Source organism: Danaus plexippus, chromosome 28 (genome assembly GCF_018135715.1).
Source record: "Danaus plexippus chromosome 28, MEX_DaPlex, whole genome shotgun sequence".
Lineage (NCBI taxonomy): Eukaryota > Metazoa > Arthropoda > Insecta > Lepidoptera > Nymphalidae > Danaus > Danaus plexippus.
Genome location: NC_083556.1, coordinates 1010742 through 1024268, shown reverse-complemented (window position 1 = coordinate 1024268; position 13527 = coordinate 1010742). Strand labels below are relative to the sequence as shown.

At 32.5% G+C, this 13527-nt stretch overlaps 1 protein-coding gene across 4 annotated transcripts in view; it reads right to left on the bottom strand.

The window, feature by feature from the left end:
* Nucleotides 1-8802: 8802 nt before the first annotated feature.
* The window catches only part of LOC116776081 (uncharacterized), a 30909-nt gene continuing 26184 nt past the window's right edge, over nucleotides 8803-13527 (bottom strand). For 3 of the 4 annotated variants that reach the window (XM_032669183.2, XM_061525262.1, XM_061525260.1), the window contains 9 exons: nucleotides 12954-13023; nucleotides 12385-12457; nucleotides 11575-11712; nucleotides 11266-11367; nucleotides 10791-10885; nucleotides 10355-10431; nucleotides 10133-10203; nucleotides 10010-10055; nucleotides 8803-9880 (listed from right to left, as the gene is read on the bottom strand). In XM_032669183.2, the coding sequence (XP_032525074.2) occupies nucleotides 9828-9880; nucleotides 10010-10055; nucleotides 10133-10203; nucleotides 10355-10431; nucleotides 10791-10885; nucleotides 11266-11367; nucleotides 11575-11712; nucleotides 12385-12457; nucleotides 12954-13023 (725 nt within the window). In that variant the 3' untranslated portion in view covers nucleotides 8803-9827. The remainder of the gene's footprint in view (nucleotides 9881-10009; nucleotides 10056-10132; nucleotides 10204-10354; nucleotides 10432-10790; nucleotides 10886-11265; nucleotides 11368-11574; nucleotides 11713-12384; nucleotides 12458-12953; nucleotides 13024-13527) is intronic. The other variant, XM_061525261.1, reaches the window with a different exon arrangement.

Below are 13527 nucleotides of genomic sequence, written 5' to 3'. Positions count from 1 at the left end.
AGTACTAGATAAAGTGATTTTTACCATTTTTTTTTATTACTCTAAACGACTTAGGATATGGTCGTAATTTTAGGTAGGTAGATTTCAAAATGGCGGACGCTTAAAACATATGTTTATCAAAGACATCACAGATAAGATTGGTAATTAAAAAAAAGTATTTATGAAAAAAAAAAAATAAGCATAAAATACATATAAAATTAATTAATATAAGTATTATATATATATCTGAGATTAATATGAGAGCATTTATAACTGTAAAATCAAACAATGAATTGAATAAATGCTCCCGAATCAAAATGTCCTCAAAGAGAATGTTCTGTTATTGAGACGGGGATACGGCGGGCGCGGTTTTGTAATTTTTAACCAATGGTGCATTGTTAGAAGAAGAGAGGCTGTTCCTGTAAGAGAGAACAGCTCCTTGGCATATTTATCGAGGGTCCTGACATGACTTGTGGCTATTTCTACGGTGCTTTTAATTTATTACGTACTTATAATACGTAACTCGGACTCGTGGAGCGACCTCCGTCGATGTTGTATCGATTTATATCGAATTTGACATGTTATTTATTGTTATTAATAAGGTTTTATATTTAGATATGATCGATTTGTTAATTGTTAAACATTAATCGATTTTTATGAATTTTTTACAGATTTTTCAAGTAAGCATTCATTTTGGCTGTTATTTTTCATACTATTTAAATATATATTTTTTATCTGTGTATATCCTATTTATTTTTTACTGTGTCATAATATATTTCTTTGATATATATTTTATATTTGTATAATTTTCTTTCACCCGGTAACATCGTCTTTATTTACTGTCACGCGAGAAGTTTTGTGATTGGAAAACAAGTAACTGTAAGTGTTGAGTTTGACAATGAAGACTCGTGGTAAGGAAACGGAAAGCTGTTTTAAATTATAGAGATAATGTTGCTTCTACATATAATATTTTCTTTTATAAATTGAAGATTAAATATAATTTTGTTACGATACTTTTTAATTATTCATTGTTTTGTTTAAACTGCTTTTGAATTTCGTGTGTACACATGTCTTAATTTCCATTAAATCGTAAATATTTTTTTATATATTCCATCAGACGTGAAGATGAGAGTTTATTAATAAGTTACTGTTAATAAAATTGTAGTTCCTAAACGCTAACACTGGCAGGTTAGGTTGATATAAAAAAAAAAATAGTTTACCAGCCGTTATACGAGATAATAGATTGATTATAAAATTCAGGAGGATTTTAAATGGAGACGTCGGAGCGTAGTAACAAGTTAACAAACGATTCAAATGTGAGTCTAGTGCTTGTGTTTTGATGGATATAGGTACCTATGATTTTGAGGAATAACAATAAGGTTTCAAGGACCTAAGTGCAAACCTCAAGATGTCCCTTACGGAGAAACTCTTACTCGCCAAAACAGATTTACTCTTACGAAATTCAATTTAAAAACAATAAACCTTCATGATAACGGACAGAGAAGAATCGGTTGAATAGAGCAGTGATCAGCGACAATAACGATTTTTCCACCGAATTCTTCGTAAATGTAAAAAAAAATTTGCACCTTGGTAGTTTTGTTGATTGCCAAAATTTACGCATTTATTGTTCAGAGAAGGCTCATCAATTGTTGATGAATACATCCAAGGCGTCTGATTTGCTGCGGATTTAGGACTGGTGCTGACATTGGAGCGTGGTTCTTTGAAAATGATGTTGGTCAAACAGTTATGGTCCCTGATGCTCGTTATCTCGCCATCATAACACGAGTATGCTTGAGATTGATCACGTTGACATAAACGATATATTTTGACAAGATGGCGCCGCGAGCCCGCGAAACAATTTGAACAGCATGAGAAGTTTCACTTTGGTATTATTTTCGTTGTAAGAAAAATTAAACCTTTTACAAACTAGAGTGTGTCCTAACAAAGCAGTGGAGTCATATTATCTGATGCTTTATCCGTATTTTGTTTATTTTATGATTAATAGAAAAAAAATTAGTACAGTTTAAAAACTTCGCTAAAGTCGGGACACTTTATATGTATGTACGAGTATGATTGTTGCCGTTCACGCAAAAACTGTTTAACGTATTTGTTATGAAGAACGATGTAGCTCGGACACGAGAATAAGGCATGGGCTGAATGTCCTCCATCTTGAACTACCGAACTACCCACATTCTGTCATCGCATAAAGCATCAGGTTTTAATAAATCTCTCATGTGTCTAACAAAACGGCGTCTAACAAAAATGAAGACAAAAACACAGGATACATAAAAAAATATGAATAAAACACATATATATATATATATATATATATATATATATATATATAGAGCAATTTAAATTCAAATAGTGAATTAAAAAATAATCACACACGCCAAACATAGCTGACCTAATATAAATTTCCCACGAAACCGTTGTTTGCTTAAAACGATTCACACGCGATCGTGAACATACAAATTAACTATCGCATTGCAATATTATTATCATTTATGGTTAAGCAACTTGTTAGAGTTGAGTTTACAAAAAATACGTACACAATAATCTGTTTATTGTCATTCAGTGTTTAAAAATTATATATTGTGAAGAAATATATCATTAAGATTGTAACGAGATGAATCATTGTAAGAAATTTATTTATTTATCTATATTTTATCGATAGTTTGATATTTTTTTTTGTTTATCTGATTGTTATGACTGTATTTTTTATATTATTTTAAGTCCTCTAAAGCTGAATAGACTTGGACCTTAGAGACTCAGTGTTGACATCATCATTAAAAAATAATATACTTCTCGCTTGTTATGACAAAATGTATTCTGAAATTAATTCAAGTTTAATTGAAAACATATAATGCTGTTAATTTTAGTAAATTCTATTACATTTAAATTTGAAAATTTGACTGCCTTATTGTAAATCGTAATTAAAACGGAATTTTAAAACGTTACCATAAACTACCAACAGAAAGTAATATTATTATATATACTTATTAAATATCTTGTAAGTATTTGTATTTACGTTGGACGTATACTTCAGATCTGACTCAAAGGATGTATTAAAAAGCAAATAATTCACATCCAAATGACGCTATCTGACAGCTGTCAATTGTGACAGATGTCAGATGAATCGGAAATTACGGTCTGATTGTGAGATAGCCCGCTATCAGCTCTGTGCAAACAATATTTAAGTTATTCGTCAATCACCGGACGTAATTTAATTTTTATTTCACAGATATGACATTAAGGTTGTGTTAGAAACTTTTTTTTATGAAAGCTAACTTAATATGAGCTTTTGACGAAAACTATCAACGTATTCGTATTCCACCAATTAGTTCTTGAGGACTATAAGATGTTACTATCGTCAAACTAACATTGAATGTCTGTGAACAAAAAAAGATTTAACTGTCAGTGTTTTTGAGATTTAAACTCAGGCTAGTTTTTAATTACATCGTATTGCGCTATGAGACCAGTAACTAGTAAGAATGATAAGTAAATTAAAACAATCTTTAATATTAGTATAAAATCTCACTGTCATATACGCAATATTTTTAATAACAATTAAAAAAAGACAAGGTCTTACTGTATTCAGACTAATATTATGCATATATAAAAATATTATAAAATTTTTACTGAAATGTATTAATAGTAGTAAATCATGGAATTAGTATCAATTTATTTCTTAAATAAGCTTTTAATTTGGGAAAATTCACTGAGTAAAGAGGATAGCATTAAATAGTATAATAAAATGCAAATAAAACCTCATTTGTTTGTTTATGTATGTGTGTGTGTGCATGTGTGTGTAACCCTCTGTTATCAATACAGTAGCACTCCAAGTTAAGAGATAACTAATGCACTCTATAACCTAAAGCTAGTCCGTCCTTCTGTTTGCTATAACCGAAATTTATAACTGGCTATCACACTCGGCTTCGTCTGTATAATACGAGCAATAGGTTAGGAATTATATGAACAAATTCCACTAAATATAATTTTATTGAAACTAAAATACTAACGCGTTGTTCTAAATATGAAAAACCGTTTGAATTCAAAAGAATATTCTAGAATATTCTTTCATCGGGAACACAAAGAGGAATGTAGAACTATGTTTGTTTCGTCCACTTATAATGTTATATGATATATATATATATATATTGTTTATTACAGACGGGCAGTGATGTTAATTTTATATGAGTGTATAATAGATTAACTGTTAGTGGTCAGTTGTTTGTCTTCACTTAACGTCACTTTATAGATTAATGTTCGTTAATGATAAATGCGACTGATAACACGAGGATATACATATATATATATATATATATATATATGTGTTTTTTACGTTTCCATGGATGTAAATATTATAGGATTTTATTTTGAGATATATATAATTTTTTTTATTTTAATTAAAACAATGATTTTTTTTAAGTCTCAATAAAACAACGCTCGTGTTTGAGTTTGTATTATCTGCTCAAATATAAATATTTAATACATGAAAAATATTATATTTTTATTGTTTTAAAAATGACTTTTATATACATTAAGGTTATTTGTATATTTATAACTGGCAAAAAGAGTTTCTCTCGTCATCAAAAAAAAAAAAAGGTATAACATATAAGATCTCTTCACGAAATATTCTGACGAGAATTTTTGAAATTAAGATAGAAAGTAACTTAAAGTTATATTAAGATAAATTTATTATTTAAAAAAAAACAATATTCGCAAAAATTTTCATTTTTTATTCATTACAAATTTTTTTTGGAAACATCAAGTAGGTGAGTGAGTTTGTTTGTTATGTTGTTTGAAAGGGAAAAAGTTTTAATATATTGTGAATTTAGTATAATAGGTATGCAACTATATACAAAACATTTGAATAATTTTACAAATATTTTTCTATAGTCATTTAATTGGTTATCTGTGTCCGTGACTTGATGATTGAGATGAGATCTTCTTTCAACCGTTTCATTTAACTAAAACAAAATTAACGTAGACTAATAAAAATATATATTATTTTATAAGGAATTAAATAAAGCATAATATAAAAAATTCGAAGAATTACTTGCTTTCGATTTTTATTTCGTAACATTAGTTCCGTCGCGCGGAGTTAGGTACTTATTATTTTTCACTTACCATCCTCACCGTGTTTCACGTCAATACTCTCCGTCTGACGTTTATTATGTGCTCTACCTGATGCCAACACTGTGTTCTATTTTTAAATCTGTTCCCTGTCGTCCTCGGCGTCTGTCGGTTGTTTCCTTGCCTATTGTATTATAACGCTGTATATGTATAAAACAATCGTACGCGGTAGGCGCGATTAAAACAATTAGATTGGATGGCGGGACGGCGTCCGGTACGAGGCACAGGCGGCAGCGGGTTCACAACGCACACCTCATTATAAACATTCAATAAATAACCTACACGTAGATAACCATGGGTAAATATACGATTAAATCTTTTCAGATATCGACTCTGTGAACTTTAGACTCTATTGTACATTATAAATAACTGAATGGCATTAATGGTTTTTTGAAGTGAAACTTCTTGTGCGACTACCAACAAGGTTGCGTTAAACCTTTAACGCTGAGGGAGAGGGAAAGAAAGATACACAAATGTAGAATGTAAGAGTGAGAAAGAGAATGATTGTATTGTGTATTGTTGCTATACAGCGAAGTAAACAGCGAGAGCGGCGTGTCATTAGCTGAAACACGTCTACTTGTTGTTCTGTATTAGTTTATTTATAACATTCATTAGTTTTTATTGCGTATAATTTAATGTACGGTATTTTCTTTTCAAATTTAGTGTATGAGAATTACGAAGTTTCACTTCTACCGCGCGGAGGGACTCTACACACTATTTATATATTTATAACTCGTCAAAGAAATTCAAATTATAAAAATAGATCAAGTTGTTGTCTAAGAAAAAATTAAATAAATGAAAACATTATTAAATAATATAAAACAGATTAATATATTGTCTTTATAAACGTATTTATTTTGAAGATTTGGTAATAATTGGTATAAATAAACTTACCTATACATATTTATATTTAAAATCATTATACATTTACCTTTATTCTTTTGTTGCATTCAATGAACATTAAAAAACATTTAAGTTTTTTATAAATTATGACTCGAAAAACAGAAAGTTTTTAACAGAACAAGTATCCGCCTTTAGTATATACACCTACATACAAAGACGTCTTAAGACTACAACACGCAGTAAGTATATTTTCATACAAGGAATCCAGATTGGAAAGGAAGTATAAAATTTTCTCTTATTATATATAACATAAATAATAAATAGTTTTATTATTTACCATATATTTAAAAATATATTATTTTATATGAATCGCTGTCCGCTTCTATCTTGCACCACGGGCTGAGCTGAGCGTAATTCGTACGTTAATAGCTCCCCAGCGGATCTTTAATCTGATCGCTAATTGGATGAAGAACAGAGAAGTACTCGGACACATTTATATATTAAACTATTTTTTAAAAAAAACTCACTTGTTTAAGAAAAACACATTTACAGTATAGTACAATACCAAAAATTACGCGTTCTATTACAGACACATGAAAATTAAAAGTAATTATAGCATTTAGAGTTGATTCGTTAAATCAACTCGAAGTTTTTGTGAACATAAATGTTAATATATATATAGTATATTTTTTAATATAATATATAAAACGCGTCAGTATATGTTATATGTTTGTGAAGTCACTTAGCGAATGAAACGACTACCGTTTGGAGTAATTTTCGTAATTAGGAGCGAGCGGAATAGTCTAGAAGCCGTTCTCATGTTACGAAGATAAATATATGTCATACTTTAAACAATTTCTAATAATTGCATTTCGTAAATAAAATTTAAATTTGCAAATTTACACGACGCGTCAATTTTTTTTTTATTTTTTAATTATTATTTACTCCATAGTCGACTATTATTCAGACTATAAAAAAGGTTTTATTTTCATGCTGATTTAATAATATCCAAAGCGCATTTATATTAATAATTGTTTATATGTAATAATTATCATTGTATTTTATTTTGTATTACTTGTTTAAATTCGTTTTTTCGTATGTGTTATGCGTTATCTCTTAGAGCACTCGGGGCGGAGCAAATTAAAGACGCTAACGTGGCCAGCATTCATTCCGATTGTAGAACACAGAGGTGTATTCACAGACAGACACTTTTATATTTATATGTGTTAGTAAATATATACATATATAATATATTGCAGTACTCTTGAGTACAGACATAATACGTGAAGACGTTAAATACTTGGGATACTAATAAGGATTGATTTGATATAAAAAAAATTAACGGTCATTTTCAAAAATGCACGTTCTTTGATTATTTTACCAAAAAGTCAATTGACGATTGTATTTCCATTTGCAATTAACAAAGGGTTTTGTCTAAATTACACGAACATACTGGATGTTATTCTCTCCTTAATGTAAATATGAATTGCAAATTTATGTGTTTTGTATAAATTTCATTCATTTATACAATATTTGTTAGACTAATTTAAGATATCAGTTGTGGCTGTGCGAGCGAGACGGGTGATGTGTGTAGCGTGTGCGAGCGAGACGGATGCGGAGTTAATCAACTGTTGTTTTGTGTTGTCAGGGACGTAATGGCGGGCTTTTATTTTGTTTTATTTTTATTAATTCTTCTTAATGTCGAGAAGTTTACTTGTAGAATAATTTTATGGCTTCAGAATTCTAAATCAGATTGAAGTATTGAAACTTAACAGATTAAAATAAAGTCATATTTAAGTTTTCAATAAAAACAAATATCAATCCTGAAATTCCATAGTCTCATGATATAGAACCATCTCCTCACATTGAAATACACAATGTTGCTATAGTAAGAAATTAGGTTGTTAGTATATTTTTATCTGATATCTGTTTCACTTTAAATGTAATCAAGAGGGCTAAAGATATACTTGTGTATGTATATATAATTAATTTCACTCTAGCAAATAGCTGTGAACCAATAAGTATAAAGCTCTTTTTACTAATAAGTTACCCACCCCTTGGAATGACTAAATATAAGTTATATATTTATAAGGAAATCTAAATTCTAGTTTATTTTCGACAGTGCCATCTACAGATCCACTTCAGTACTATTTAGTTCATTATGCTAATTGTGTAAAGCAAAAAAAGTCACTAGATGGCAGTACAAACAAAACTGAATCATGGTCCATGGCTAAGTTTTATTCTCGAAGACGTAAAGTCCAGATAAATCCGTTTTCCCAAGACGAATAATCCAGAAGTAAGTTTAACTATAAAACAGAGAGAAATAGTGGCATCAGACTTAGTTGGACAGATAACGAGTTAGTTCTTGTCGAACTTAGCATATATTCCGTGATATCATGTGGACAGAGTTGTTGGCAGCTTAAGAAAACTCAGTCACAGACTTTCCTTGAACAATCGGAAGAGGAATATTACCGCGGTATTCTATCTAGTACAGTGTGCTGGGCACATGGAGAATAACGGTCGTTGGTCCTCGCCGACGTACTACTAAGAGATGTACCAGCGGTCAGATATACGAGGCGGAATTTCAGTAGACACAGAAGACAGGACATTATAATTAACAGGGGGAAGTGACAGTATAGGGCCTCACAGACTGATACGTTACATGAAAGGAAATACTCTCTGAATAGATATGGAAATTAATTTATAATTATTTTTATTTATAAAATTACCGCGTGTCTTTTAACTTCTATCAATGTTAATAAATCACACGTCAATAATGAGAAAGCACAAATATATTACTTAAAATTCTGATTATGTATAACTAAAATGAAACAAACAATGTATACGCTAAAATCTTTATTATTAACAATAATATACTCTACATCAATAAATCTCCTTAATATGGGACATTGTCACTGACAGCTGTCAACGTCAGCCGGACGTTTGACAGCTGTCAACGCGGAGGTGACGGCTCGTCCGCACGACCGGCGCCAGTCGGGAGCCCTATTCAAATGTCAACTCTAACACCGATATAATAAGCTTCAATGTCTAATAAACAACCATCCAATACGTTCTAACGCGACGAAAATGGACCCTAACAGTAGACCTAGAGCAGCCGTGACCTGGATGAGACGTGTTACTGTTACTCACTTACCTTTTAATGTATAGACGGCTTTTATTTACAATAGTGTTGTAGACGCTAGCACAGTGTAGGAATCACGATAACGACAAAAAAAAAAAAATAACAAATAAACGAAATCCGTTCGCGATATATATGTTATATAAAATAATCATTATTGTCGGCGACTGACATCGACACGGAAATAAAATGTACCGATATAATTTTAATAAAGCGTTTTTTTTTTTTCACATTAAATTATATAATCTATATCCTTAGTCTATGTCATGGCGTCGGCCGTGACGAAGGGACACGTTGTTCATATTATTGTATATATATATTTATATATATATATTTTACAATTGACCGACGTCTCTACGAACGGAAAATAAATTTGGACAGCATTTTTTGTTGACATCAATACAATAACACGAGCAACGTTGAATTCAACCAAACAAATAACATACGTCTATATCTAGATGGATATAAAAATGACTAGTTCGCTTTCAACGTGAGATCTATCGCGTCTGTGGACACAGGTGGCGTTCCGAACGCTCGGTCCAAACGCCACATGCATTTGGTAAGCACGTTTTAAACTCGACATATATATATATATATATATTTAATTAAAATTAACATCCATGTATTGTGCGCGGTGATGTCTCTTTAAGGAAAACTTTGACAGTAACGACACGCTTATAATATGTAATTAATATTTTTTGTTTGTTTGTTTGTTTGTGATATGTGTTTACCGACGAGCGTTCCTGTTATCTGGGTGAGGCCGGCGAGGTTGGCTGAAGGCTGAAACATACATACAGCATATATATATGTATATATACAGACAAACAATGTGATTATTGTTAGTCAAAATTATCATAATATTTTTGCTAAATCGCTTTTGATTTAATTATCATATAGAAACATTCTAACTTTGCGGCATCGGAGCTGGAGAGCGGCACCAGGCGCCTGGAGACATCTGGAACACAACAAAATTATAACACCTGGAACTATGCAGCTGAATCAGACATTAGTTATATATATGTTTGTATATACCTGTCTATACACCGGGCCCGCGGCTCTCCTCCTCTGTTCCGGGCGCGGGGGAGAGCGTCTTGACTCGTGGTCTGTCATAGAACAAGTAACTAGTACATTAGTCAGTCAAAATTAATTATAATATTATATATATATATATCCATGATAATAACTATCAAGTAGCTAACAGACACACATACAAAACATTATTTATTATATATATCAGTTGTCTGTATATCTCACATGGGTTCTTGGCCTGCATGTTCCTTATGGAGTTGACGATGGCCCGCGCCGCTGTGGTCAGCTGGCTGTCGTCGGCCCTGGAGCCGGCAGAGACGGGTGTTAAGAAACATACGATACAAAACATTCGAGGAGGCTGACAGGGTGACGTGACGAGTACTGATGACTGTATAACCCAGCACGCGTCGGGCTGGCCTGGCGGGTGCCGCTCTAAAGCTGTTCACATCTATACAAGCCTGAACCTGGTACATTCAGTCAATGTGTTTGTAGTGTTCAATAACACTACTGTGTGATAGCAACACTGAACGACAGGAGCTGATACAACAACATCTGCCCACGTCACCGACGCCACATTTAATTCTACCCACCAAGTGTGACCGACGCATGCTACTGTTATACAGGGTGATGTATGTATTATATGTAGCGTATCGCTCCTCACCCGACTCTCCCCGGAGCACTGCCCAGTATACCTCCTCCGCTGTTCCGTCCCCTGTCTCCATCCATCATATCCACCTGTAACATAACAACGCCCGTCTGTCGCACGACACGGAAACATCTGGAATATGTGGCTGTGTATTGATCGTGCATTGTTTTTGAGATGTGAAAAAAATATGAAAAAAAAAATTACTAGTACATTCTAAAACGTCCAACACTTGACATTCGTGAACTCTATTCGGAGATAAACATTTCTGTCCAAATTTTACACACAGGTACAGGTCAGTCAACCGTTATATACAAAGCCTATATATATATATTCCTTCTATTGATATCGTCTGATAATGTACATACATATAATTTCATATCAGCATTTATTTCATAGTTTATAATATTATCAAACGTCCACATTGTTTGTCCGTTCGTTTGTTGTCTTATTGTAATATTTACTCTATATGTATATAATCTGTGTCCGTCACCTGTTGTTTTATCTGTTGTATCCTCATAGCTATCTCCGCCTCTCTATCATACCTCTTCTTCCGTCTATCTTGGAACTGCTGGATGGGGTATTGCGGCAGGACCTGGAAAAACAGACATTGTATTATAATAAATTTTGGAAATGATATGATATGATATTATAGAATTTATTTAGCCGGGATTTATTCACAAAATCATACAGACAAAAAAAGTTTTGGAGTTACTCATATAGACATACTGTTTCTTTGTATGAAAAATTTTAATAATATATTAATTTAAGGAAATCATTGTTATATAATATTCTTATTAACCTGAGGGTACACTATGTTGTAGGGTGGGTACACGTTAGGGTACACGCTGGGGTACACTATAGGGTACACGTCGTGCATCACGACCTTGGGCGCTGCCGGGGCCACGTTCTGCCACGGCACCTGCATCTGCTCCTGGTACTGAAAATATATTTTTGTTTATAAAGATGTTAACGAAGCTCTCCTTCGTTTGAGCTTGCTTTCCCGCGCACTGAAACCGTTCGTTATCTGTGGACATCAAGCCCGCTGCTCTGTGGTTATCTGTGAGAAGTTTAGTTGAACACGTCTCACTCATTGCTGGTGAAATATAAGATAGCTTTTAATTTAGTTTCTCTTACTTCAGGTTATCAGTTACCTAGTAACAGTCATTTGTTTGTTGAAGTGGTTTCCAGAGCGATAACTTCTGCAGTTGTTTCAATATAAAAACATACTACATAGATATTTAATATTTTAAATCAAAATTAAAGCCAGTATCCTTAGCACGAGTGCTGTCAAACTATAAACAGACAGTTACGAGTATATCGTTACATTTGTTACATAATTAACTGTGTTTGTGAATACTTAGTGTTGCAAAATTTTCTATTGTAATAAAAATTACATACCAGAGATACATGAACGCGTGTCCTGATATGTAATCTATATTATTGTGAAATTACATCAAAATCGCTTCAGTATTTTTTTGTTAAAGCGCTACAAACATAACATACTCACAAAATTCGCATTTACATACATATAAGAATCTTTAAGATATTTTCGTATATAGTCTATGGTAAGTCACAGTCAATACAGACAGCTGGAGGTGCTGCTACTTACAGGATACTGCTGCACCGGCTGCATCAGCACGTTGGGGTACATCACGGACTCCGGCTGGTACTGCACGTTGTATCTGATGAAGAGGAACACAGAAATGTATTTATATGAAAAAAATATTTCAAACATTGTAGAAATTAATAGAGATCTGGAGATCTTGATAGATCTCATTTAAATTGATGCTGAAATGAAGCCGTTTTAATGCAAATTCGTTATATTTCCTGAATATTCATAGTCTAGAAAGTCACTATCAGGAGTTGGGAGACACGATCCAGGGAAGCCGGGGACAAGTGACGAGACAAGTTTAAAGGGACATAATGAGATGCGTTCAGTAATAAGCGGAAAAACTACATACGAGACTAAGTCCTGCACACCAGGATCAATACAAGTTGATAATATGTTAGTTATAACTTAAGAAATGACTGTTATTAATGAAGGCTCCGAGTTGTTCTGTATCGTACAAACTGACATATGTTTTTTGATTAGAGTAAGTTATAGGCGTTTTAGGGTAAGTTACAGGCATTTTTAGGGTAAATTATTGGCATTTTTAAGGTAATTAGTCATATACAGACCCTCTAGCTTGAGTCGGGTCACAGGCACCACAAGCATTATTAAAGTCCGCCAAGTACGGATAGCTCGGATCTGAAAAACAAATATAATAATTTTATTGTAAAATCGGTGAAAAATCGGTGTATGTAAATCGTTAATACTATTTAAAATTTTAAACATCGGCAATGTGACGATATAAAATAAGAAAAAAAACGCCCAGTGTATACCAACAGCTTTGATGTATTTAATATGATAGAAAAATATTTTTTTGTGTCTTAAATCATAAATTTTTTTATCTATATTATTGAAGTGAAACTTCTTATGCGACTTCTAACAAGGTTGCGTTAAACGTTTAACGCTCTGGGGGGAAAGAGACGGAGTGAGAGGGGATGATGGCAATAAATTGTGACTTGTAAGTGATGTTAATAAAGTTTGTCTTAAAACACTGAAAACTCCTTAAAAATCAATTTCCGCCGCTTCCTGTTCTCATTCCAGCGTCACGGAGCTTCACTTCATCCACGCACTAATATTTTTATTTACATTTCTACCCACAACATGTTACTTTAAGCATTGCCACGTCAGCTCTTCCTGTGTTGG